General features: G+C 45.9%; 1 protein-coding gene across 1 annotated transcript in view; it reads right to left on the bottom strand.

The window, feature by feature from the left end:
* Positions 1 to 26,197, bottom strand: part of PRPSAP2 (phosphoribosyl pyrophosphate synthetase associated protein 2) — a 112,888-nt gene that overhangs the window by 45,504 nt on the left and 41,187 nt on the right. The window contains exons 3-6 of the mRNA XM_040356419.1: positions 24,288 to 24,340; positions 20,194 to 20,260; positions 9,869 to 10,041; positions 5,955 to 6,070 (exon numbers count right to left, since the gene is read on the bottom strand). Coding sequence (XP_040212353.1) covers positions 5,955 to 6,070; positions 9,869 to 10,041; positions 20,194 to 20,260; positions 24,288 to 24,340 — 409 coding nt within the window. The remainder of the gene's footprint in view (positions 1 to 5,954; positions 6,071 to 9,868; positions 10,042 to 20,193; positions 20,261 to 24,287; positions 24,341 to 26,197) is intronic.

Genomic DNA, 26,197 nt, shown 5'->3' with positions numbered 1-26,197 from the left:
AATTGTTTAATCCTGTGTGATAACTTTTTTGCTAAGTGAAAAAAATTGTAATAAAATAAAATAAAAAATGTAAAGAATAAGAAAAATAAGGAAAATAATAAGAAAATTATACAAAAATTTAAAAAAAGTAAGCGACAAGCGCTACAAAAGTGATAAAAAAGTAAAATAAAAAATTGAACTAACCGTGCCGCCCATTCTCTGTTGATTTGGGGGGCGGGGGGTGGGTTCGGTTGGCAGGGAAGGGTTGCATTGCGGAACCTGGCCTTGGGGCGGCAGGGAGAGCAAATACGGCCCTGCATGCCATAACCCTCATTCGAAGTCTCCTGCTCCAATCTTGGATATAATCTACAATTATTAAATGTCATACTGTCTATCCACAAATAATATGTAGATTAGACTTTTGAGATCCTTTTTAGATGGCACCCTCAAACTATACATTGGCCTATTCTAATGGCTCTTACATTGTGATTTTGCAGAACACTGACTGCATATACCAGGCATGTCCAAAGTCGGGCCCACGGGCGAATTGTGGCCCGGTTTAATGCGGTCCCCTGGGAATTTTTGTAAAATCTATCTCATGACCCCTGAGATCTTTAAATCTTTCAACGCCGACGTTGCAGGACTGCGCGTCCTCAGTCTGCTTTCTCGTGATCTCGGACGCCACGGAAACTGCACGTCCTCAGTCAGCGTTCTAGTGATGTCTCGGACGTCACGAGAACTGTCCGTTCTCAGTCGGCGTTCTCATGATGTCTCTGACGTCACGGGAACTGTACGTCCTCAGACGCTGTTCTAGTGATCTCTCGCAGGCCACGGAAACTGCACGTCCTCAGTCGGCGTTCTCGTGATGTCTCGGACGCCACAAGAAATAGACGTCTTCAGACAGTGTTCTAGAGATCTCTCGGACGCCACGGGAACTAGACATCCTCAGTCGGCGTTCTCTCGACTGTCGCAGGATTGGGTGCGTTCCTTCTCCCTGCACTGGGTCTTCAGCTTTTTGGCAGTATTATGGGCAGTGTATTAGTGTATCGGACAAACGCACTTAGACCGAAACCTCTGGCACTGCGCTCACATGATCCCTTCCCCTTCTTGTCAATTTCTAAACTGGCTTCTGTAAATAAGAAGGAAAAAATTGACAGCTAGGGCTGCTGCTTCCAGGACGGGTGGAAAGTGGAATATTGCTTCACTGAAATACGGAATCACTGTGTTTGTCTTATATGTCAAGAGACTGTGGCTGTTTATAAGGAATTAAATGTCAAGACGCACTAACAGTTTACACATAGCACATACAACAAGCTAACAGGGCACGACCGCAGTGAAGAATGTCAGGCAAAATGGTCGGCCCTCACGCATGGTCACTTCATCAAATCTGGCCCTCTTTGAAAAAGGTTTGGATACCCCTGGCTTATACTGAACTGTTCTGAATTTATACGCTTATTCCAATTTGTTCTGTTCATATGGAATTACCTTGTAATTTCAAATTCTTGTACGCTTTATATTCCGTTTGTTCAATAACACATACATAACAATAAAAAAATTATATATATATATATATATATATATATATACATATACACACACACACATACACACACACATATATACACACATATATACACACACACATATATACACACACACAATATATATATATATATATATATATATATATATATATATATATATATATATATATATATATATATATATATATATAAAAACTATAATAGCGCTGACACAAAACCAATGTTTCCCTTTAAAGGCATGGACATTTTACTCATCAGTCTCGTTCCGTAACCAGTACTTGGGCCTCAATGTCTCCCTATTGGCAGTCAAAATAAAAGTAATACAAAAACAACCCAAGGACACAGTCACATGTGAAGCGAAGTATGCCTCTCCCATGCTCCTTAAAATACCTTTTCAGGCCTTGTAAACACAGATAAGACTTTTCACAACCTCCTCACTATCGGCTGCTATCAACAGTATAGGAGTGAAGGTCACATTATAGGCAGATGCTGAGCCAAGGAGGCACCAACAACCACAGTGCTATAACGAACAGATGTTGAGGCTGTGATGCCGCTCACTTATACGGCTTCCCAAATTCTAAAAGCGGTGAAGCTCTACCCTACAATCAGAGGTGCGTGTGATAACGGGCGGGTGACAACACAGGAGCACAACTGAGGGACTGTTGTCACCTCATAACAGGAAGTGCCTGAACAAGGACCATAGATCCCAAAATCGACAGGTATTATTTTAATGAGAGCTGCAGATTCAACAATTTCTGAATGACCATGACTAAGCACTGATCGCAGTGCGAAACGCGTAGGGGCTGTCTCCCACCCTTTGCTGTTATTTGTAGTGCATTTTCCACCCACTGTTTTTCAAAAATAGACAACCTAAGGTTTTTTCTTTGGAGGTGCAGCTGTCCATCCTTTCAGCTTCTACAATTTCTGAATGACATTGACAGGTTAAAGCCTACATGATATTTTTGTGATTGGGTTTAGATCTAGTGCTCATTAAATATTTGTTCCAAGTCAATGACTCAAAAAGTGCTCAAGCCAGGCACAGCAAAACAGATACCCTTCCCCATCATGTTTTTTTTTTTGGAGGAACCTCCTATGCTTCTGTCACATGTCTATTCTTTCTGACAGACGTACATATTCATAAATAAAATTGAGGAGCCCGAGAAAAAAACAACCTGCAAGACAAAAGGTATAACGAGCTAGTATGCATCGCATACTAGCTCATTGAAAATGTTTACCTTAGATCGAAGCCCTGCAGCGGCGCCTGCACACCGCTGACACGGCCGTCATCTTTCCAGGTTCCAGCGCTGCGATTGGCCGGAGCCGCAATGACGTCACTCTCGCGCATGCGCGCGGGAGCCACCGGTCACGGCACGGGCCATGAAGAAACGGCATGAGCGTCCGTTTCTTCAGAGCGCATGCGCCGATTACCTATAGGTACAAAAACACCAGGGGAGTTGAATTCCACTTTAAAGCTTTCCCAAATCGAGTAGAAGTCTGAATATTCCCCTCGATTACCAGGCCATTTTTCAACGTTGTGATAGTTTGACTGACAATTATGGAACACTGTACCAAAATGACTTTTATAAAAATAATCCCAACCAAATCAATTAAACCCCCCCCTCCCCCACCTTGAATCTGCTGCTTGCCTTTCTACATTAAAAGTGATCCCTTTATTTACAAAATAAGCCTTCCTCCCCCTTTTGCCATTCTGGAGAGGGTTCTCAAAAGGTAAACCCTTACAGTGTTTACATTTGTGACTGGCTATCTTATCTATCACATGGCACAGACCCGCTCTAACTGCCTCTGTGCATTTTGCAATCAGCACATGTAGGGTGCACACTCAAGTAGTAAACAGAGCGTCGTTTTTAAATGGTTCTCCAGAAATGCATGTCTAATCACACCAATTTAAAGCATGCAGGGCTAGTAAAGTCGTTAAAGTAAACCTGTTATTGCCCATTCGGGGGAAAAGCAAAAGGTTCAACTTAATGCCCAACCTGCCAGCTTCACATTCATACCTTTCTCTGGTTCCCCCGCCACTCTGTTCAGTCACCGGGAGAGAGGAAATTGTCCTGTATAACTGTGAGCTTAAACAGGACAAATACCTGTCTCCTACATGACATCACTGGGCCAATGCCCAACCACAAATACTGTCTACCTATGAAAGGGCATGTGCTTCTATACCCAGGAATTAATGGTATTCTCTTCCCTACTGGCAGCTAAACAGAGCGGTGTAGTAGAAAATAAAAGGTAATGTATTTTTTTAAGAGGTACATAATATGCAGGTATCTCTTGTCACTTGCTTTTAAAGCTGAATTTCAGGAACTCGGCTACTTTGTAAAAACTGCAGGCATACCATGAGCTAGGTCCAACGAGGTGCTTGCTGCCTGGTGGACTTATCTCTATTATTCTCATCTGACAGATTTATTGTACTCCAGGAAGATAACTTCTGGAGCTCTGAGGCTGTTCACTATGCTCTCAGTTCCTTCAAGAGAGAAGAGTAATTGCAACTGCCATGCCCGCCCCTCCAGCCCATTCACAGAAACCTGTGTATTATCTGAACTCGTTCACAAAATACAAAGGCTTCTGTGAATGGGAAGCAGAGGACGTGCGTGCTTCTCTCCTCTCACAGCCATGTGTCCTCCGAGAGTGCAATAAACCTGTCACATATATGTATTAGAGATGAATCCCAGAGGAGACGGGCGCCTAATTTGACTTAAGGCGGAGCTCCGCTGAAAAAAAAATATTAAAAGCCAGCAGCTACAAATACTGCAGCTGCTGACTTTTAATATTAGGACACTTACCTGTCCTGGAGTCTAGCGCCATCCGCAGCAGAGGACGAGCGATCGCTCGTCACTCTGCTGCCCCCCCCCCCCCCGCCATCCTCAGTGGGGGAACCAGGAAGTGAAGCGCTCTGGCTTCACTGCCCGGTTCCCTACGGCGCATGCGCGAGTCGCGCTATGCCTGCCAATTGGTTCCCGCTCTGTACTGGAAGCAGAGTGTTCCCAGAAGACAACAAGGGGGGGGGGGGGGAGGTGATGTCATGCCCGCAGTCTGCCCGAGACTGTGTGGCCGGAAGTGGGTGCAAATACCTGTCTTTAGACTGGTATCTGCACCCCCCTGAAAGGTGTCAAATGTGACACCGGAGGGGGGAGGGTTCCGATCAGCGGGAGTTTCACTTTAGGGTGGAGCTCCACTTTAACTCATTACTAAAATTGGTGAAGCTGTAGATAGTAACCAATCAGCTTCTTACTTCAGCTTGTCCAATTTGTTCCGGTCCACACCAGCCCAATTCAAGTGTGGATTCCCGCATCACATAGAACTCGCACTGCCCGATGCAAACCGCTGCGGGTGTCAATAGAAAGTTAACGACACCCCGAGATCAGTTTGCATATTGCAGTGCGACAAAAAAAAAAAAAAAAAAAGGATCCTGCACGATTTTGAGCCGAATGCTATGCAAATTCAGCCATACAATCTGTATGGCTGAATTTGCATTGCACAGACATCAGATGTGATCTACATAGCAGTGCGAATCACATGCAATGTCTGACATCGCTATAGTGTGAACCAGCACTTGGGGTTCTTTCACACGGAGCGGATCCATATTGATCCGCTCCGTTAGCCCGTTTGGCTCAGCGGGGATTCCTCCGTTAATCCCCGCTGAGCTGTCGGCGGCCAGGGCGGTCCCCGCACACAGTGCAGAGACTGCCCTGTCTCTCCTCCGCTCTCCCCTATGGGGAATCGGATGAATACGGACCGTCTGTCCGTATTCATCCGATCCGTCAGACGGAAGAAAAATAGGGTTTTCTTCCGTCTGAAAAACCGGAACCATTGTAAGTCCGTAAACGGACTTATGAAAAGCGGACCGTTTGTCCGCTGGTGTGAAAGGGCCCTTAAGCTTTGACAATAAAACCTGAAAGCTGTTTGGTTACTATGCAAAGCTGCATCAAATTTTTTTGACACCAGTTTTAGTAAAACTCCCCCATAGCGTGCCTTCATTTTTTAAATAGTCGCCGAATTCCTGGAATTCAGCTTTAATGTTTACCTTTAGTGCAAGTTCACTTCAATATTGCCGTCACCGATTACTGTTTCAACTTAAAACACTGCCAACTAAAAATGATCAAATCATTTTCTTTTTTCTTTTCAAAGCAAGACAGAAAGAGTTAAAGCCTACTAGCTGATTTTGATCGCCATTTGTTACCCCATCGGAAAGATTTCCCCTCATTTCCTGTTGTGTCTTCTGAAACAGGAAGTGAAAGCAAATCTTTAAAATGGGAACACAAACAGCAAATAAAACCCAGCATAGGTTTGGACCATTATCCACTTTATATTAAAAAAAACAAAAAAAAAAATTCTGCACTGGCATTTTACTTATCTAGTTTTGAGTGTCTGAAAAAAAAAAAAAAAACAACACTTGTAGACATTGAGGAATACCTCTTCCTGGATGTACTGTAAGAGGAAGGGAGATGCTCGGAGATTGTCCACAGGAATGTTGAAAAAGCCCTGAATTTCCTTTTGATGCAGATCCATAGTAATAAAATGCGTTAAACCTATTGGAGGGAGAGGAGGAGGTAACAGTGAGATAAATCAGGCAAACGCTAAAGATTAGACAAAAATCCTCTATTCTGTCCCTGCAAGCTGGACTTATGCCTGCTGAATGTTTGGTTAGACAAGATCTTCAATTACACAAATACCAAGATGCAAGTTTATACAGAGAATAGACTGGCTGAATAAACATGCATGACTGCATCTCTTTATAGTCAGACTGTGATGGGAAATAGGACAACCAATCACAATCCGTGAAGTGTGTGTGACGACAGATCATTAAAAAAAACAAAAGAAACCCACAAGGGAGGAGAATGTGCAAATTTGACATGGGCCACTTTCTATCCAATACATAATAATACTGTCCAGCTTCATAACTTGACTGTACAGCAAAATACTTTTCGATCTTCTAGGTATCCAGTGTTCTCCCAGAGGGGTTCGGGGGCCCTCTAATCCACAGATGTTTTTTCACCTTAAAGCGGAGTTCCAACCACAATTAGCTTTTTTTAAAATGTATGTCCTTTCATTCTGCGTTTTTATAATATAAATCTGGTCACTTAGTATTTTACAATCCGCCGCCGATCCGCATAGATATTCAAAAAAGATAGTTTATAAAACTATATCTACACCGTTGTCATTTTGCTTGTGGGCATTGTGAAGCCTACAGGCACTTACTTCCTGGAAGTCTTGGATGGGGAGTGATAATTGGACAGCGCACTGCATCCTGGGAAATGATGACACACATTTCCCAGGAGCATTAGAGGGAGATGATGTCAGAATCCTAGGTGGTTTCAAAGGCAGATTTTGTGGGACCGCATAGCAACAGGCATTTCCAGATGAGTAAAAAAAAAAAAAATTTTTTTTTTTTTTTTAGTCGAAAGCTACAGTTTAAAGCAAAATTGTTTTTTTGATGAAACCTCCACTTTAATGCACAGAATGCATTAAGGTGAAAAAACTTTTACCTTTACAACCCCTTTAAATGTCCCCTGTGATAGCAATAGGCAGGGACAGGTACTCTTTATGGAGAGAGATCTGGGGTCTATTAGACACCAGATGTCTCATCTGCCCTTAAAATCATTTGATCACACCAATATCGGAGTGATCAAAAGCTTTCCTTTTTAAAAATAGCGTCGTTAACATCAGAGGAAACTAGAAGGGATGTATGCTATTTTTTTCCGGTTTACTATACCATAGAGCCGACCAGAGCCGGTCTGGTCTCTGATTACCTCCATGGTCAGCCGGCGCTTGCTCTGGTCTCCCGGTAGGATGGGAGAGATCAAGAAAGACATGGAAGGTGGCAGGAGGGGGCCATCTCCTCCTGCTTGCAAAAGCAATTTTGAATAATTAGCTGCTTGGATTGTTTTTACAAAAAAGACAACCATCGGCTGCAGGCATCATCCCAGTATAACTACTCAATGTCCAGTGATGTACCAGTACGTCGCTGTACATTGCTAGATGGGAAATGCAGCTTCAGCAGAGCAGTGTATGTGACTGCAAACTGGGGGCAAAGAGGCTCTAGCTGGGGCGTGCAGAGCAATATTCAACAGAAAACAGTACAGAAAATAATTTTGATCATTTTATGTGGCGCTATAGTACACTATACTGGATTGGTTCTTCATTTTAAAATAAAAATTGTAAAGCAAGATTTTCTTTCATTTTTTTTTTTTTTACATAAAAGTGATTGTAAAGTCTCACTTTTTTGTTAAAAAAATAAATAAACAAACATGTTATACTTACCTCCGCTGTGCAGTTGATTTTGCACAGAGAACCCCCGATCCTTCCCTTTTCAGGTCCCTATTTGCTGCTACTGGCCCCTCCCTCCTGTCAAGTGCCCCCATAGTAAGCAGCTTCCTATGGGGGCAACCGAGCCGAGTCACAGCTCCATGTGTCCATTCAGACACGGAGCCCCGACCCTATCTCCCCTGATTGACTGACTGACTGCCACGGGAGCTTATGGCGCTGCTGCTGTGTCTCAGCCAATCAGGAGAAGTTTCCTGGACGGCTTCGACATTTGTGGACATCGCTGGAGAGAGATGGGGCTCACATAAGTAATAAAGGGGGTACTGGGGCGGCTGCTACACACAAAAGGGGTTTTTATCTTCATGCATAGAATGCATGAAGATAAAAAAAACTTCTGCCTTTACAACTCCTTTAACAAACATGTCATACTTACCTGCAGCCCCAACCCCGCTCTTCTCGGGTCCCCTGCCGGTGATCTTGATTTTACTCCTTCGTCTAGTGCCCACATAGCAAACCACTTGCTATGGGGGCACTCATGTGAGCTCGCTCCTGAGCCTCCTCTGCGTGTCCATGCCCCCTGCGTGTCCATGCCCAGCTTGGCCCTGCCACCTTCCTCCCTCACTGTGATTGCCAGCAGTTGTGTCTGTTCCATTGAGGCGGTTGATAGTAGAGAGAGCCACTGCTCCTGTGCACAGCGCTGGATCGAGATCAGGCTCAGGTAAATTAATCCTGTCCGTACTATGCTGGAAGATCCCATTATCAGTTGCAAACAAAATATGAACCATGTATGTCCTAACAAAGGCGTACAAATCTAGAAGCTAGACTCCTCTATTTTTATTGAGAGCAAACTCAGTGGGCCAGATTCAGAGAGAGATACGACGGTGTATCTCCTGATACGCCATCGTATCTCTGACTTAGGCCGGTCGTATCTATGCGCCTGATTCATAGAATCAGTTACGCATAGATATGCCTAAGATCCGACAAATGTAACTGTGTTACACCGTCGGATCTTAACTGCAATTTAAAAATGGCCGCGGGGGGCGTTCTCGCTGATTTACGCTGAGAAATATGTAAATCAGCGAGATACGCCAATTCACGAACGTACGCGGGCCCGACGCAGTTTGTTACGACGTTTACGTAACGGTTTTCCCGGCGTATACTTACCCCTGCTTCTATGAGGCGCAGCCAATGTCAAGTATAGCCGTCGTTCCCGCGTCAAATAATTTTTTTTTTAAGTCGTTTGCGTACGCCGATTATCAAACCCGCTCGTCGCAAGTTACGCTCACGCAGAAACCACCGACGTCCTAGCGACGTCAGTGGGAGCAATGCACGCCGGAAAAATTTGCGGACGACGCATGCGCATTTAAATCGGCGCGGGGACGCGCCTGATTTAAATAGTACACTCCCCCTAGCCGCGGAATTTGAATTCCGCCGGGGGATTTACGATCCGCCGCCGCAAGTTTGGAGGTAAGTGTTTTGTGAATTACCCACTTGCCTCTCAAACTTGCGGCAGCGGATCTTAAATTACATAGATCACGCGGATCTAAAGATCCGCTGATCTATGTGAATCTAGCTCAGTGTGTCCTCTTTGTCAGTGGGGACAGAATGAGTTAAGGATCCAGAAGCTGGACATTTTTATTGTATTTACACTGAGATGTACCTCTTTGTCACTGGGAACAGACTGAGTTTCCTGTCATTTTAAATTGTTCAGAGAAGCTTACAGTCTGCCTGAGGCCTGCTCCAAACAAGCAAGCACAGAGAAATGAAGGAATATTTTCTTTTGAATTATTTTTTGGTCTGCTGTATAAATGGGAACACATAACGAAGATATAGCGGGGGTTTCAAATTTGACCGCAAGAGTGGAAATACACTTTAAATGCAGTCATCAAGTGCACACAAACAGTCGTGGCAATTTCATTTATTGGGAATAGCTGGTGACTCCGATTAAAATGACTTGTGGAGGTATAAGCATTGCCCACAAATATCTGCCAAAGTAAAAAAGGTAAAAAGACTTCCGAGCATGGCATTCCTGAGCATGGATATACATGGGTACTGTGCTTTACCAGCTTTACACAACATGGAGGCCAACAACTTCGAGACAATGGAGCCCCTCTTCCTCATCTTGCACTGCTTGCTGTAGGGGAAGTAAGGGATGACGCCGCTGATCGTCTTGGCGCACGACGTCCGGCAGGCATACACCATGATTAATAGCTCCATGATTGTGGTGTTCACATCTCTGAAATGAAAACAAAGAAAAAGCCAAACTAAGCAAAATGTCATGTATACAATTTTTTTTTATGTCACCCACCTATGCCAGCTTAGTTTTTATATATATATATATATGTCCCAAAGCTCTGTTTACCACCCTGTGCACGCTCCATCTCTGCCCCCTGCATCCTTTCCACATTTCCAGTGCAGCAACCCCTCCAGCTAGCATGACACCAAATTTCTTAAATAGCATCCAGTTATTAAAAAATAAATAACAAAAAAAAACACTCCCTTAGGATCACACGCACCTCACTTATTAAAGTGGAACTTTAGTCAGAAAATAATTCCCTACTAGATCACGTCAAGCTGGTCCCTTTGCAGGTACAGCTATATAGGGCTGGTGCTACCACTAGGTAAACAAGGCAGACATCTAGAGCGCACTGCTGCTTAGGGCGCCCGGCCACTGGTGTTCCTACTCTCTGCAGCAAGCAACCAAGTCTCAGCATCAGCAGGCAGCCACTGCTCTGTTCACACATAGTCTCAGAGGCGGCGGAGGACTATGTCTGTATCTCGACTCCCGAATGAATGGAAGCAAGCAAACATTGATGAGCGCTGGGTGAGGCTGCATTTGGTGGGGGCTGGGTGAGGCTGCATTTGATGAGCGCTGGGTGAGGCTGCATTTGATGGGCGCTGGGTGAGGCTGCATTTGATGGGCGCTGGGTGAGGCTGCATTTGATGGGCGCTGGGTGAGGCTGCATTTGATGGGCGCTGGGTGAGGCTGCATTTGATGGGCGCTGGGTGAGGCTGCATTTGATGGGCGCTGGGTGAGGCTGCATTTGATGGGGGCTGGGTGAGGCTGCATTTGATGGGGGCTGGGTGAGGCTGCATTTGATGGGGGCTGGGTGAGGCTGCATTTAATGGGAGCTGGTGAGGCTGCATTTGATGGGTGCTTCATTAAAAAGGTGGGGTATACATGGACAGGGCAAAGGGGATGGAGTCAATGGGGGTAGCAAAATTAGGTTTCGCCTAGGGTGTCAAAAATCCTTGCACCAGCCCTACAGCTATATAAAAACATTACAAAAAATTGCCTATACTGTTTAAAATACAGTAATGTCTCACCCCGCGCTGCACATGCTCAGTTGCTCTCCATTTTTTGGCACAGGGCAAATTTGGAAAGGGTAATCTGCTGAAAGCCAAAAGGTGCTGCTCAGGGGCTCTGGGCCTCAGAAAAAAATTGCAGCTTCCAGTAAAAAGAAACAGAAGCAATGCTGGAGTAAATTTATAGCAAGCACTAATTTTGGTAGAACAATTATTAATGTGGAATATACACAATGTTCCCTGATAAATAACTTTATATTTTGTCACGTTGTTAGGGGTAAAGTTTCACTTTAAGTAAAATTAATAGGCACGTGGAAGGTTATGATTGAACAGACCTCAGTATAGGTTTAAAACAGGTAAGGATAAGGGAGTCACCACTCCAGGTGGGTATACTAAGCAATCAAGAACCTCTCAGGAAACCAAGGGTGCCGGCAATGCACAAGGCAATAAGTAGAAACTTCAGAAAGATGGACAGCCGCACTCCAAAAAAAAACTCGAGTTGTCTTTATTGTAAAATCAATGATAACATGCACTACAAAAGGCAGCAAAAAATGGGGAATACAGCCTACGCGTTTCACACGGGATCCGTGCTTAATCATGGCCATGGCTTAATCATGCTGCCTTTTGTAGTGCATGTTATCATTGATTTTACAATAAAGACAACTCAAGAGTTTTTTTTGGAGTGCGGCTGTCCATCTTTCCGAAGTTTCTATTTAAAACTGGTAAAGTGAAATTTTAGGTAAAAAAAAAAAAAAAACACACACACAGGTCTATTCTTCTAAAAATCTTGCCCTCCACCCCGCACATTTTCCACGTGTTCATGCACATTGCGCCTGGAGGGGTTACATCACCAGTGGTCACCCAACGGCCAGAAAATGAAACTGGAAGCAGCTCTCTCTGTTAGCTCTGCAGGAAGGCCAATAGCCAGGTGAGTTATTCCTGTGTATTATGGTTAGACTAGCTGAACTGCTATTCCACTTTAAAGAAAAAAGTGCACCTTCAGGTGAAAGTAAGCTTGGAGTGCAAGAAAATCAACATGTACAAAAGATATATGAAGAAAAGACAGACAGAGGACAATTCCAGTGCTGAGTGAAGGAAGACGTTCCCATACATGTACACGGCCCTTGCTCACTCCTTAGGGCCAATGGTAAACAAGGCTAGGGAGGATACACCTCTTAACAGGTTACTGGAGATACTTTCTTTACCATTACTCAAACAGTTCTGTGCCTGGAGACAACTTGGATGGAATAAAGAAAAAAAATGAAAAATCAGAACAGGTGGGACCTTTGATGAGCCCAGTACAACTCATAAAAAGTCAGCAGTGAACACATGCTTTGTTTTCCTAGATCCTAATGGAACCGAGGGGTGTTGCTTGTCCTATTTATTCAATATCTGTCAAGTAAAACTATAGCCTTCCAATAAAAAATTCTGTGCTGCAGGACTTAAAGGCTCAGTTCACCTGTTTGAAAGCTGTAGAAGTGTCCAACTACGGAAAATGCCCCCGATGACGTCAGTTGTAAGGAAACACGTAGGGCGGAGCCTACATACGTGCCGTTGCCACGCTGGTCTTGCTGTGTACACAAACGTATCTACTTCCATGCACGGTTAATGAGGTTACATCATACTGAGCGCATTTAAGTCCTGCAACTCTGGTAAGAGTTCATCTTACTCTGGGTGATGGAATTTGATTACGCTTATCTTCAGAATTTTCATTTTTGCGCGGTTTTATTAACTATTTTTTCGATATTTCTTTAGATTTTGTTGACATTTGAAATCTGACAGAGGGTTGCAGGGAGAGGTTTCCTCAACAGCTGTCACAGGCCCGGGGGGGGGGGGAGATTGGATATGCAGGGGAAGGTAGATGAACATGCCACATGTTACACCCCTAAATACGCGTGCAACATGTTCAGAATGGTGAACTTATTCTTTAAAGTGGAACTTTAGTGAAAATGATAAAACTGCAGAACAGGCAGGCGTTTTAATGCAGAAGAGATTTGCTTTGTCTCTTACTCACCTGCCTGTCCGCCCTTGTACAGTGAGCCACGCATGTGCAGCTCATTGTACAAATTTGGCAACACTAAATCTGACTGAACTCCCATACATGCGCATGAGTGACGACATCATCCCCGTCCGGCCAATGACAGCAGCCAGTGATCAAGACCCGGAAGCCAGCTGCCTGAATATGTCAGCAGTTAGTTAGGGAGCCCCGGGACGTTGCATCCCTGGAGCCAAAGTGTATATAGCTCCACTTTAATTATCATTTTCTCTTAATCCCCCTGCAAAGTGGCACAAATAACAATGGATTCTGCCAGTCAAGGTGACAATGATGCTGCACTGCACCTGAATTCAGAGCAGAGTTGTCACTCATGTAGGTTGTGCCTGCGTGCACTACAGTGGAACTAGAGACCGCAGGGGGTGTGGCTTTCAGTATTGTCACTGCTGATTCACTGTCCTGTAGCTTGTCAATCAGCACCTGGCCACACCTAGTCCTGCCCACTGCTTTGGGAACTGACAGCACAGCCTCTGTTGCCGCAACCCTCCCACTGTGAGCTGCAGTGTCTGGGAGGGGGGAGTGTGAGATACAAATGAAGGAGGATTTGGAAGGTAAAGGAAGATTATTGTTTACATTTATATAGCTTCTGCATCACAGGAACTGGATTTGGTACTTGTTTAAAGCCTTTATATCCACTCTAATCGACATAACAGTGTGACAATGGAAATCCACAAAAATGTCATGCCTTTAGACCATGGGTGCCCAACCAGTGGCCCAGGGGCCACATGTGGCCCACAGAGCCCCCTGTTGTGGCCCGCGACCTCTTGCTCTGGGTTGGCTGGTTGGCAAGCCCAGATTGCAGGTTGCCGACCTTCCATCTGAGAGCATCAATGTTGTAAATACAGCCAGCGGTAGAGGAAGCAAGCGGCATTTCAGAAAGTGCACCACACCTGCAAGATATAATAGACATCTATGGCAAAGTGCAGCTAACAGCAGGAGAACCACAGGTACACTGCACCTCAATAGACCACAGACCATCAGTATAAAAGCAGCCTTAGGATCCTTACAAGCGATCGGTCCGACCCAATCGGACCCTCCATTCACTTCTATGGATCGGCAGATGTAAACAGACTTTTGTCCGTTTACACCTGCCTACCTCCAATCCAATCTGCTAAAAAAAACAGAAGTGGATCTGTCCCCCTCCATCTGATTGGATCAGAGGGCCCATAGAGTAGATTGGGCTGTGTCTGCTTGGCATATGCAGACTGGACACAGACCTGTCATCTGCCCACTCCGCTCATTGTGGCCCACGACTGGTTACTAAGTCGCTTTAAGTGGCCCTCGGCCTTCAAAAGCTTGGGCACCCCTGCTTTAGACGTTGCAATCTTGATTTTAGGCAAAAGATTTTTTTTATTATCTTACTTCCCAAAGATTGCTTTTGAATCCATGCCATTCACTCCCTATATAAGGCTGTATCTGTGAGTCATTAGATTATTACACAATGCTCCTTATGGCACGAGCTCACATGCTATTCTCCACTGTCATCACAGCCAACATTACTGGGGAGACATTAACTCTCGCTGTAACAATGCAGCTTCTAAAAGTGCAATTCCAAATGGGAGTTTTTATGCAGCTCCAGAAGACAAGCTTTATAAATCAACAGATAATACTGTCCAGGAAACACTGCAACTATGCTTAAAGTTAGAGGTCGACCGATATGTGTTTTTCTCTGGCCGATGCCGATGCCGATATTTGGAAATCGGGGTGGCCGATGGCCGATATGTGTGGCCGATATTTTAGGCCGATTTTCTTTCTTTTTTTTTCCTTCATCTCAAAAAACCTAGGGTGGAGAGGTGGGGAGGAGATAATTGTTTAGGGTGGAGAGGTGGGGTGCAGCCCGTCAGTGACCACTGGTGCAGTCCATCAGTGCAGCCTATCAGTATCCATTAGTGCCCACGAGTGCAACCTCATCAGTACCCACCAGTGGAGCCTATCAGTGTCCAGAAGTTCCACGATAGTGCCCACCAGTACAGCCCATCAGTGCCACCTCATCAATGCCCACCAATGCACCAGTGCATCCCATCATTGCCCACCAGCGCATATCACCAGTGCCCACCACATCAGTGACCACCAGTGCATTACCACATCAGTGCCCACCAGTGCATCACCACATCAGTGCCTCACATCAGTGCCCACCAGTGCATCACCACATCAGTGCCCACCAGTACAGCCCAATGTCATTCACTGCCACCTCATCAATGCCCACCAGGGGAGCGCTCCAGGCTCCGTTGCATCTTCTAGCCTAGCACAAGAAAGCTCCTTTCGTCAAAACAGACAGTAAAACAAAGTAGCAACTATTGAAAGTCCCAAAGTCCAATATAATACTGCAGCAGCGCCATTTCCAAACAAACATTTGAAAAACAAAACAAACTTCTATATTGATTATATAGAAGTTTGTTTTGTTTTTCAAACGTTTGTTTGGAAATGGCGCTGCTGCAGTATTATATTGGACTTTGGGACTTTCAATAGTTGCTACTTTGTTTTGATGTTTACATTTTTTTTTTTGCAGCTGCTGATCATTGTCTCATTTCTTGTGGCCAAATTTCTGTATTGCCTACTCCTGAGCGCTGAGCAGTGCTAAAACAGAAGGAAGGGCGATATTAGCACTCTATCCACAAAGCTCCATTTGTCCCTGTTGTGCTGCCTACAATCACCAGAATGCAGAGCGGGCCGGTAACAACCAATCGGCGGCCGCCGCTGCTGTCATTCTCCACTCTGGAAAAAATGTCCCCTGACGTGCTGCACGCTCTGCCTACAAGCCCCAGAATGCAGCGCGGGCTGACAGTTACCGGCCCGTGCTGCATTCTGGAATTTGTAGGCAGAGGCAGGGCGCGCAGCACGTCAGGGGACATTTTTTTTACAGTGGAGGAAGTCTGCAGCGGCGGCCGCCGATTGGCTGTTACCGGCCCGCTGGTTGGCTGCAGACTTCCTAAACGGGAAAAAAATATAAAGTCAGCAGATAGCAGCGAGCGGGCGACGAGCGGGCGGGCGGGCAGGCAGGCGGAAGAATTCCACCCAGCACAGATCCTAGACAATCGGCCTAAATTTACCCAATAATCGGCCGATGCCGATATCTTTAAAAACGCGAAATATCGGCCGATATATCGGCCGGCCGATATATCGGTCGACCTCTACTTAAAGTGATACACTTAGCTAGATTCACAAAGAGTTAAGCCGGCGTATCAGTAGATACGCCGTCGTAACTCTGAATCTGCGCCGTCGTACATTTAAGTGTATTCTCAAATTGAGATACACTTAAATGTAGCTAAGATACGACTGCCTGCGCCGTCGTATCTTAGCCGTCTAGTTCCGCCGGTCGCTAGTGGCGTGAACGCCAATTCAACGCCTAGAATGCGTAAATCAGAAAGATACGCCTATTCACGAACGTACGCTTGCCCGTCGCAGTAAAGATACGCCGTTTACGTAAGGCGTTTTCCGGCGTAAAGTTAGTCGAACAAAAAGCTGGCCTAGCTAATGTTAAGTATGGACGTCGTTCCCCGCGTCGAATTTTGAAAATGTTACGTCGTTTGCGTAAGTCGTCCGTGAATGGGGCTGGACGTAATTTACGTTCACGTCGAAACCAATACGTCCTTGCGGCGTACTTTGGAGCAATGCACACTGGGATATGTCCACGGACGGCGCATGCGCAGTTCGTTAAAAACGTCAATCACGTCGGGTCACGAGTCATTAACATAAAACACGCCCCCCTGTTCCTCATTTGAATTAGGTGCGCTTAGGCCGGCCCATTTACGATACGCCGCCATAACTTAGGAGGCAAGTGCTTTGTGAATACAGCACTTGCCTCTCTGACTTATGGCGGCGTAGCGTATATATACGATACGCTACGCCGGCTCAAAGTTAAGCCAGTCTTTCTGATTCTGGCTATATAGGTTCCATTTTTTAATTTTTTTTTTTTAAATTACAAACATGTCATTACTTACCTTCACTGTGCCATTAGTTTTGCACAGAGTGGCCCCGATCTTCCTGTTCTGGGGTCCCACGGTGGCTCTCTCGCCTCTTTCCTGCATCAGATAACCCCCTTGGAGTAGCGCTCTCCCAAGAGGGGTTACCTTGCGGGCGCGCTCCTGTGCCCAGCATTTGGTGTACGTAGCCGCCGAATGCAAGACTTAGCGCCACCCCCCAGCGCCCGTGTCACTTGATTTGATTGACAGAAGCGGGAACTAATGGCTGTGCTGCCATCAATTTATCCAATGAAGAGCCGAGAACCAGTGGAGAGAGCGAAGGCAGGATCACGCCTCAAGTAAGGGGGGGGGGGGGGGGCTGGGGGGCCGGACACTGCAAGGTGTTTTTTCACCTTAATGCATTGGGTGAAAAAAAAATTTAACATTAGATTGGGCCTAATTACGGGAAGCAGAATCGGGTGTTTTGGTTAAAATCAATGCAGTACTTACCTTTTTTGAGATGGATGTTCTCCTGCCGCTTCCGGGTATGGTCTTCGGGACTGGGCGTTCCCATTTGATTGACAGCCTTCCGACGGTCGCATACAGCGCGTCACGAGTTGCTGAACGTCGGTGCGGCGCTATACGGCGCCTGCGCACCGACGTTCAGCTACTTTCGGAAACTGGTGACGCGCTGTATGCGACGGTCGGAAGGCTGTCAATCAAGTAGGAACGCCCAGTCCCGCAGCCCATACCCGGAAACGGCGGGAGAACATCTATCTCAAAAAAGGTAAGTACTGCATTGATTTTAACCAAAACACCCGATTCTGCTTCCCGTAATTAGGCCCAATCTAATGTTAAAAATTGAGTTTTTGGGTGAACCTCCACTTTAATGCATCAAGGTGAAAAAACACCATGCACTCTCCGGCCACCCGAGCCCCGGTTTTACTTACCTGAGCCCCGAAATTCCGTGGGCACGATCCCGCGTCATTCTCTCCGTGGATTCTCGGCTCTTCATTAGACAGATTGATAGCAGCGCAGCCATTGGCTCCCACTGCTGTCAGTCAATCAAATCCAATGACGCGGCCGCCAGGGGCGGGGCTGAGTCATACACTCGGCGTCTATGTACGCTGAGTGTATGACACGGGAGCGCGCCCATATAGTAACCCCCTTGGGAGAGAGCTTACCTATTGTGGAGAGGAGCTGCGATAGCCACTGTGGGACCCCAGAAGAGGACGATCGGGGCCACTCTGTGCAAAACGAACTGCACAGTGGAGGCAAGTATGACATGTTTGTTATTTTTATTTTTTTAAACGCGAACCTTTAGTATCACTTTAAGTTCTGTAGCACATATTTTTTTTAAGCAGGAACATCATAATCATACTTCAAGTTCCCTAAAGAATGTATATTGCACTGTAGCCCTTCACACTGTCTTTTGTCCCACAGGCCACATACATAGCACACAAAGAGGGTGGCAATTACAGCAATGAGGTCTTTTAAAATAATAAGAACTTTCTATCTGGAAATAAAACCAACCAGCTCTATTAAGGTTTATCTTACCTTCCAAATAAAGAGGTCTTGGAACTAAATGGGCTGAGGATCACGGGGGAGATTTATCACTTTGGCACCCACCCAAAAAGTGGTTCGGTTTCAGATGAACAGACTCTGTTCAGCAAACCTACACGCGCATTCATAGAAATCCTCAGGGTGCAATCTGAACAATGCTGAACAAATGAGGGAATTTTAGATGAATGCACATTTGATATAAAAAATCAAATCGCATTGGTTTAAGCACCTCTACCAAGCATCACAAAATAGAAAGCGGAACACAAGATTTATTGTTCTCTGCTGGCGCAGTAGGACCCTTATGTGTCTCGGTGGAATGTGAATGATGTGGGTTAGTTTTGCTGCGCTATGTAACACAAAAAACAGAATCAGGAACTGCAGATCAGTCCCCATCAAAGAAAAGCGCTAAACACATTTTGCATCATTTGGGATTAAAAGGATAATTCACCCGCTAGTGTTACTGGCTCCTCCAAGCAAGAAACGTTACAATAAACTAAAAGAAATTGGCTTAGGGAATACAGTGAGATATTATGTCAGACATACTGAAAAATAGATTTTGGGTTGACATCATCATTTTGGGTTGGGGGGGGGGGGAGACCAAGTACCCGCTCTCACTTCCGCCTGCACCCACAGCCTTCTGGAAAACATGGCACACCTCAGAAGACTGTGGGACCTTGCACACCTCAGAAGACTGTGGGACCTTGCACACCTCAGAAGACTGTGGGACCTTGCACACCTCAGAAGACTGTGGCACCTTGCACACCTCAGAAGACTGTGGCACCTTGCACACCTCAGAAGACTGTGGCACCTTGCACACCTCAGAAGACTGTGGCACCTTGCACACCTCAGAAGACTGTGGCACCTTGCACACCTCAGAAGACTGTGGCACCTTGCACACCTCAGAAGACTGTGGCACCTTGCACACCTCAGAAGACTGTGGCACCTTGCACAAAGCGCAGCACAGATCGCACATGCACAGCTGTAAAGTCACAAGGCTTCAAAGATGGTTTCCCTTAGTTAAAGTGGATGTAAATCCCCAATTTTTTTTTTTTTATGTCACAATGTAGAGTATAAAATTTCCTATCATCTGTGCCCCAGTCTTGCCACACAGAGTTAATCCAACTCTGAGCAATCCTCTTTTATTGTTCAGCGAATTTTTTTTTTTAAGACAAAACATAAAAAGAAGAGGTTGCACCGAGTAAACAGATACCCAACATGTCAAGCTTTAAACATGCCTGAAAAACAATGAACCGCAGTACCCTATATTTTCAATGGGTGACACTTTAAAAGCCCCTACAGGTCATCACTTTAGAGTTAACTGTGAATATTGGTCCTAGAATTACTGCTCTTACTCCGATGTTCACTACGATATGTAACACGTGTAGCACAAGCCACTTTTTTTGTACGTACGGTAGGTGCTCCTAATGAGTATATTTACGCTCTGGTTGGGACCGGGTTCTCAGTGCTCGGGTGTAACTTTAGATTTTGATGCGTCGCTTGCCTTCCGTTGAAGCTAATAGAACACATGGATAAATGATAATAAATGGATAAAACGATTACTCACTTGGAAACCGTCTGTATGATGAACACATCCTTCCCTCGCACCGACTCCTGAATCTGCACGCGGGTTTCTGCGGTTTCAAAAGAAAAAAAAGGTTTTATCACAATGATGAACTTCTACATTAGAACACAAGATACTTTTTTATTCAGATGTTAGAATCTAGACTTCTTATATTGAAAGCTTTATTTTAAAAGTACCGTATATTTTTAGTCAAAACATTTAGCTTGGAATAAAACATGAAAGGGTGGATATAAAACACTTGTTAAAAAAAAAAAAGATTTTTTCTATTAAATTAAATTTTACTAAAATGCTTTTGTAGTACAAATCGATCTAAAGATAGTTTTCTATTTAAGATACATTAATAATTTAGTTTATTCAGCATGAAATGGAGCTTAGTTAAGCAGCATGAGGCTGTATATTAAGTAGGTAAGTGACACACAATGGGCTACTATGCGATGAGATCCAAGAAGGTGCCTTCAACCAGGCATCATAGGCAGTGGCAACTGGTGGAAATTTTTCTGGGGGGGGGGGGGCAAACATTATGCCCCTCCCCCACCAACTGCCACCATTGGTTGCACTTACTCCATCACCATTGACTTCCTCCTGCTCGGCGGCGGAAGCAGCCTCCCATTCTGCTGCGCTCCATCACCGGCGGCTTCCCCTACTTGGCGATTTCCCATTCACCTGCTCTCCACGGCGGTGGCTTCCGTTTCCTCCCTCCTCCTCGGCGGGCAAAAAAATGGAGTCTTTTCGGCCAATCGGAAAATGGGTCTCACACCCACTTCTGATTGGCCGGACTGAGGATCAGTGTTTCAACAGTTACCGTATTTATCGGTGTATACGGCGCACTTTTTCCCCCTTAAAATAAGGGGAAAATCGTGGGTGCGCAATATATACGCCAATACCCCCTTCCCGCATTGTGTTTGAACGCCGCTGCCGACATATACCGAGTGCAGTACACTCGGCCAGGCTCGGCTCGTAGTCATGCCCTGTGCTGCCTCCTAGCCTTTATGCGAGAGGAGCCGAGCATGCCCGAGTGTACTGCGCTCGGTATATGTCGGCGCGGGCGTTCAAACACAGCGCGGGAAGTGGGGAATCGGCTCAAAAACAGCGCAGGAGAACACCACCGAGGCCGCAGACGGACCGGACAAGGCCGCCGGGCAAGACACAGACGAGGGGCATTCAAACTAAGTATTTTCTTTTTTTCCTGAAATTTCCCTTCCAGGTTGGGGGTGCGCGCTATACGAAGATAAATACGGTAATATTTATTTGCTGTTGTAACACACCTGTGGCTGGGCTCCAGGTCGCATGTTCTGCAACCAAAGCCCACCCTATTTTTAAGCCTATTAGAGCCTCTGGCTGCATTCAGGTACTTAAAAAAAAAAACGCCGCTGTAATTCATGTGCCTGGCGACCCAAAAGGGGCCAGACGCATGAATAGGGGGTGGCCGTGGCGGAAATGGATAGATGCATGCATCTATTCATTATGCATATAGGGGGGGGGTGGCGTGAGAGAGGGGAGGCGGCACTCGGTCGCCCCTAATGGATGGGCCACCATTGATCATAGGGGTTCGTCCAGCAGTATGGCCGACCGCCGACAATCAGCACAGGAAACACACCGCTATTTTTAGGAGGAATTCAGGACACAAATGTAAATCAGGTAAATATTACCACACATCTAACATTTCTCAATGTTTACCTATAAAAACAGAACATCTTCACTTCCTGAGTCCAGGTTCACTTTAAATAATGGAGGGGAAAAAGCGAGTGGGCAGAAGGTGTTTGCTATGTGCGTGTTAAGTAAAGACAGATCACTTTCCTCATGCTATGTTCCTGGAACGTGCACAGATCGAGAAAATGAAAAACAGCTTGTGAAAAAGCAGCAGAGATAGCGGGCTGCCAGAAAGATTATCTGGGATGAGTGCTTCTCATGTAGAGTCATGCAGCCACCGCAGTCACGGCCAAACAGGACAGACAGATCGGGTCCATCAGGACTGCAGGGTCAGACAGTACAGTCCCCCAATCAAGGTCACAAGACCGGCGATACCCAATGACTCGAGGACAAGCCCCATCACTTGGGTACAAAAATAACGAGAATGGATGGGAGCGTCACTGAGGAATTATATTCATTTACTAATGAAGGAGACCATCGGCCTCGTTATAAAGATTAAACCTATACAGCAGACAGCTGTTCTTGGGGTTATGCCAACGTGACAGAGCGATTAATGTTAGATATTGATTGCTTTACGACTTTTGATGTGCGCAGTTGCCCAATATGCTAATGGAGTTAATGCATCTCCCTGACGCTTTCAAAAGGAAGGGCACGGAAAAGACCTTGGAGCACCGGCATTAAGGTTCTGGCAAATGTATTTAAGGAGTGAAATAACGTCTGGACTTATTCTAGAATCCGAATATCATCTTTTAAAGCGGCGGCCCACCCGAAATACTGCAGCTGCTGACTTTTAAAAAAATGGACACTTACCTGTCCAGCGCGCCCACGATGTCGGCAGCCGAGCAATCGCTCGTCTCTTGGCTGCCCCTGCCGCCATCCTCGGTGAGGGAATCAGGAAGTGAAGCGTTGCGGCTTCACTGCCCTGTTCCCTACTGCGCATGCGAGAGTAGCGCAGCGCGCCCACACTGATCCCTGCGTGTTTCCCAGAAGACAGCGGGGGAAGTGGCGTGACTCCCACGAGAGTCTATGCCCGGAAGTGGGTGCAAATACCTGTCTTACGGCTCTTTCACACGGAGCGGATCCGTAATTGATCCGCTCCGTTAGCCCGTTTGGCTCAGCAGGGATTAGCTGTCGCAGACAGGGCGGTCCCCGCACACAGTGCAGAGACCGCCCTGTCTCTTCTCCGCTCTCCCCTATGGGGAATCGGATGAATACTGACCGTCTGTCCGTATTCATCCGATCCGTTCCGCCGGACGGAAGAAAAATAAGGTTTGCGGACGCGGATGGTTGCGGACGTTAGCGGATGCATCATCCGCTAACGTCTGCAATCCCGTAGGGATACATTACAAGTCCGTAAACGGACTTGTAATAAATGTACCGTTTGTCCGTATGTGTGAAAGGGCCCTTAGACAGAACAGGTATCTGCACCCCCCTCCCCCCTGAAAGTGTTTAAAGGGGTTGTAAAGGTTTATTTTTTATTTTCTAAATAGGTTCCTTCAAGCTAGCACATTGTTGGTTCACTTACCTTTTCCTTCGATTTCCCTTCTAAATGTTTTTTTTCTTTGTCTGAATTTCTCACTTTCTGTTCCTCCTCAGTAAGCTGTTCTGGCTGACTAACCCTCTAAATAAACAGAGCTTACTACATTTTTAAGCTGATGCAAAAATGATGCAGCTCAATATCTTATTTTAGAGTGCCACTGATCGGTCACGTGACCGCCTGCCTGTCTTCCTTCTCTCCTCCCATCTGACGTTAGAGGGGATTCTCAGCCCCTCCCACTGCAGCCCTCAGATCGGGGAAGAAGAGCGGTGGGACATCACGTGACTGCACAGCGGCACTATGAAAATATGGTATTGTGCTGCATAATTATTTTATTTTAAACAAAAAGATAGTGTGCAACATAGCTTCGTATATCAGTAATTAGGCAGTGACTTTACAAACTACAGTCCAAACTTTTTTTTTTTAAACTGATTTTGGATAGAGGTTAGATCCTCTGTCCAGTTTTTATTGTTGTGTAGTCAATAAAGAGATTTCTCTGCATTTCCTATTCTGTATGACACCCCTAAAATAGACAGGAAGTGAAGAGAAAATTTGGCACTTTTACGTTCTTTGAAAACGAAATGCTATGGGAGGTAGCATCGCCCTTCAAACCGTGAAAAACATCAGCATGGAAGAACCAAGACTCATTTTATTATCCTAATATCACATCTGAATACCTGTGTGTGTGGTTGCACATATTAAAAATGCCCTTTCTAGTGCAGCTTAGAGCACAAGGGCAGGAAAATTATTGGTCACGTTTAAGACACAAGGTTGCTCTCTTTCACCAGTTTTAATGCTTCGTCTTTTAAAGGCCAACTAAGAGATACACAGAAGAGACTGCAAAATGTAGAACGAGATGCAGGAAAGGAATTGGCAGGAAACAACTCACCTCTGTTTGGCTCCTGGTACACCAGGACCTTGCCAAGTTCAATACCCAAACGCCTATAAAAAAAGAGGAAAAATATAGTTATAACTTCTTAACGCCTCCAGACAGAAGACCAATATCTCACCAAACAATGTATAAATGCACGAGATCACAGGTCTACAACCCCAAAAGAGGGATCATCAGTTGTCCCTGGCCAGTGCCTTGTTTGGTATGGTAGACTCCTAGTCCAGTTTTGAGGTCTGGTCTTGCTCTTATCCCTACATTACAGTTCTGTGGAGCATAAAGTAGAAGTACAGCCAAAGCTCGGTTGGCTGTACTACTCCTGTGGATCAATAAGTTTTGCACTCCTGTGACCAGTTTTCAGCAGATAGAGGCTTGGGTGTCATCACGACCATAGAGTCGGGATCCGCCCAGATCCCTGGACCGGCACCTGGCTCAGCCTCTCGCGAGGCACTGAGAGCCTGAGCCAGCCACTCCCGCCCCATCCACAGTCCAGCTCTCCAGTGAGTGTGGGGGGGGAGGAGAGAGCTGATGACTAGAAGTAAGCCACTCTCTGCTGCGAGAACCTGAGCGATCAGCGATGTCCGATCGCACGGTTCTCAGTGTTAAAGGCACCGGGGCCAGATGCAGCACTGGAAGTCAGCAGCTCTCTGCTCACGAAGCTGTGAGAACCGAGCATTCGTCCGTGTCCAATCGCACGGTTCTCAGTGTTAGAGGCACCAGGGGACCGATGCTGCATCCACCTAGGTAAGTATAAATCTAAATTAAAAAAACAAAAAAAAAAAATCAAAATTCAGACCGTTTAGCAGGGACCGGACAAATTTCGATCCATGTGTGGACCACTGTGGGTGAACAGAAGTCAATCCACCATTCGACTTCTGTTCAACTGCCCTGTCGGCTCTTCCCCACTCGATCAGCACTGCAGGCTATACACTGCAGCACCAATCTGTGTATTCTGACAGCAGGGTAGATTCCCACGTCCACCTTGATATGTGGATGGGGAATTCAGGTCAGTTTATTTCGCTCAACCCTCTGGTTGAATAAAAAACACTGGGCCAGATTCAGAGAGAGATACGACGGTGTATCTCCTGATACACCGTCGTATCTCAGAGTTATGCCGGTCGTATCTATGCGACTGATTCATAGAATCAGTTACGCATAGATATGCCTAAGATCCGACAGGTGTAACTGTGTTACACCGTCAGATCTTAACTGCAATTTAAAAATGGCCGCTGGGGGCGTTCTCGCTGATTTACGCAGAGAATATGTAAATCAGCGAGATACGCCAATTCACGAACGCACGCGGGCCCGACGCAGTGTTTTTACAACGTTTACGTAAGGGTTTTCCCGGCGCATAGTTACCCCTGCTTCAATGAGGCGCAGCCAATGTTAAGTATGGCCGTCGTTCCGGTGACAAAATTTGAATTGTTTACGTCGTTTGCGTAAGTCGTTCGCGAATACGGATGGACGTCATTTACGTCAGCGTCGAAACCAATGACGTCGTTGTGACGTCATTTGGAGCAATGCACGCTGGGAAAATTCCCGGACGGCACATGCGCTACTTGATCGGCGCGGGGACGCGCCTGATTTGAATAGCACACTCCCCCTAGCCGCGGAATTTGAATTACGATCCGCCGCCGCAAGTTTGGAGGTAAGTGTTTTGTGAATTACCCACTTGCCTCTAACACTTGCGGCGGCGGATCTTAAATCAGATAGATTACGCGGATCTAAAGATCCGCTGACCTATCTGAATCTGGCCCACTGACTCATCTGAGGGCAGCTTTGGACAGTTGTCACCAGAACAAGGATCTCTACTGAAGGATTTTCTCCAAGCCTCCCATTTAGGTGCCAACTAAAATTTTGGATTTCCATTCACTTTCTGTCTCAGCAGTGACAGCTTTAACCTTTTGATA

Source organism: Rana temporaria, chromosome 6 (assembly GCF_905171775.1).
Source record: "Rana temporaria chromosome 6, aRanTem1.1, whole genome shotgun sequence".
Taxonomy (NCBI): Eukaryota; Metazoa; Chordata; class Amphibia; order Anura; family Ranidae; genus Rana; species Rana temporaria.
This window is presented reverse-complemented; position numbering and strand designations above follow the sequence as displayed.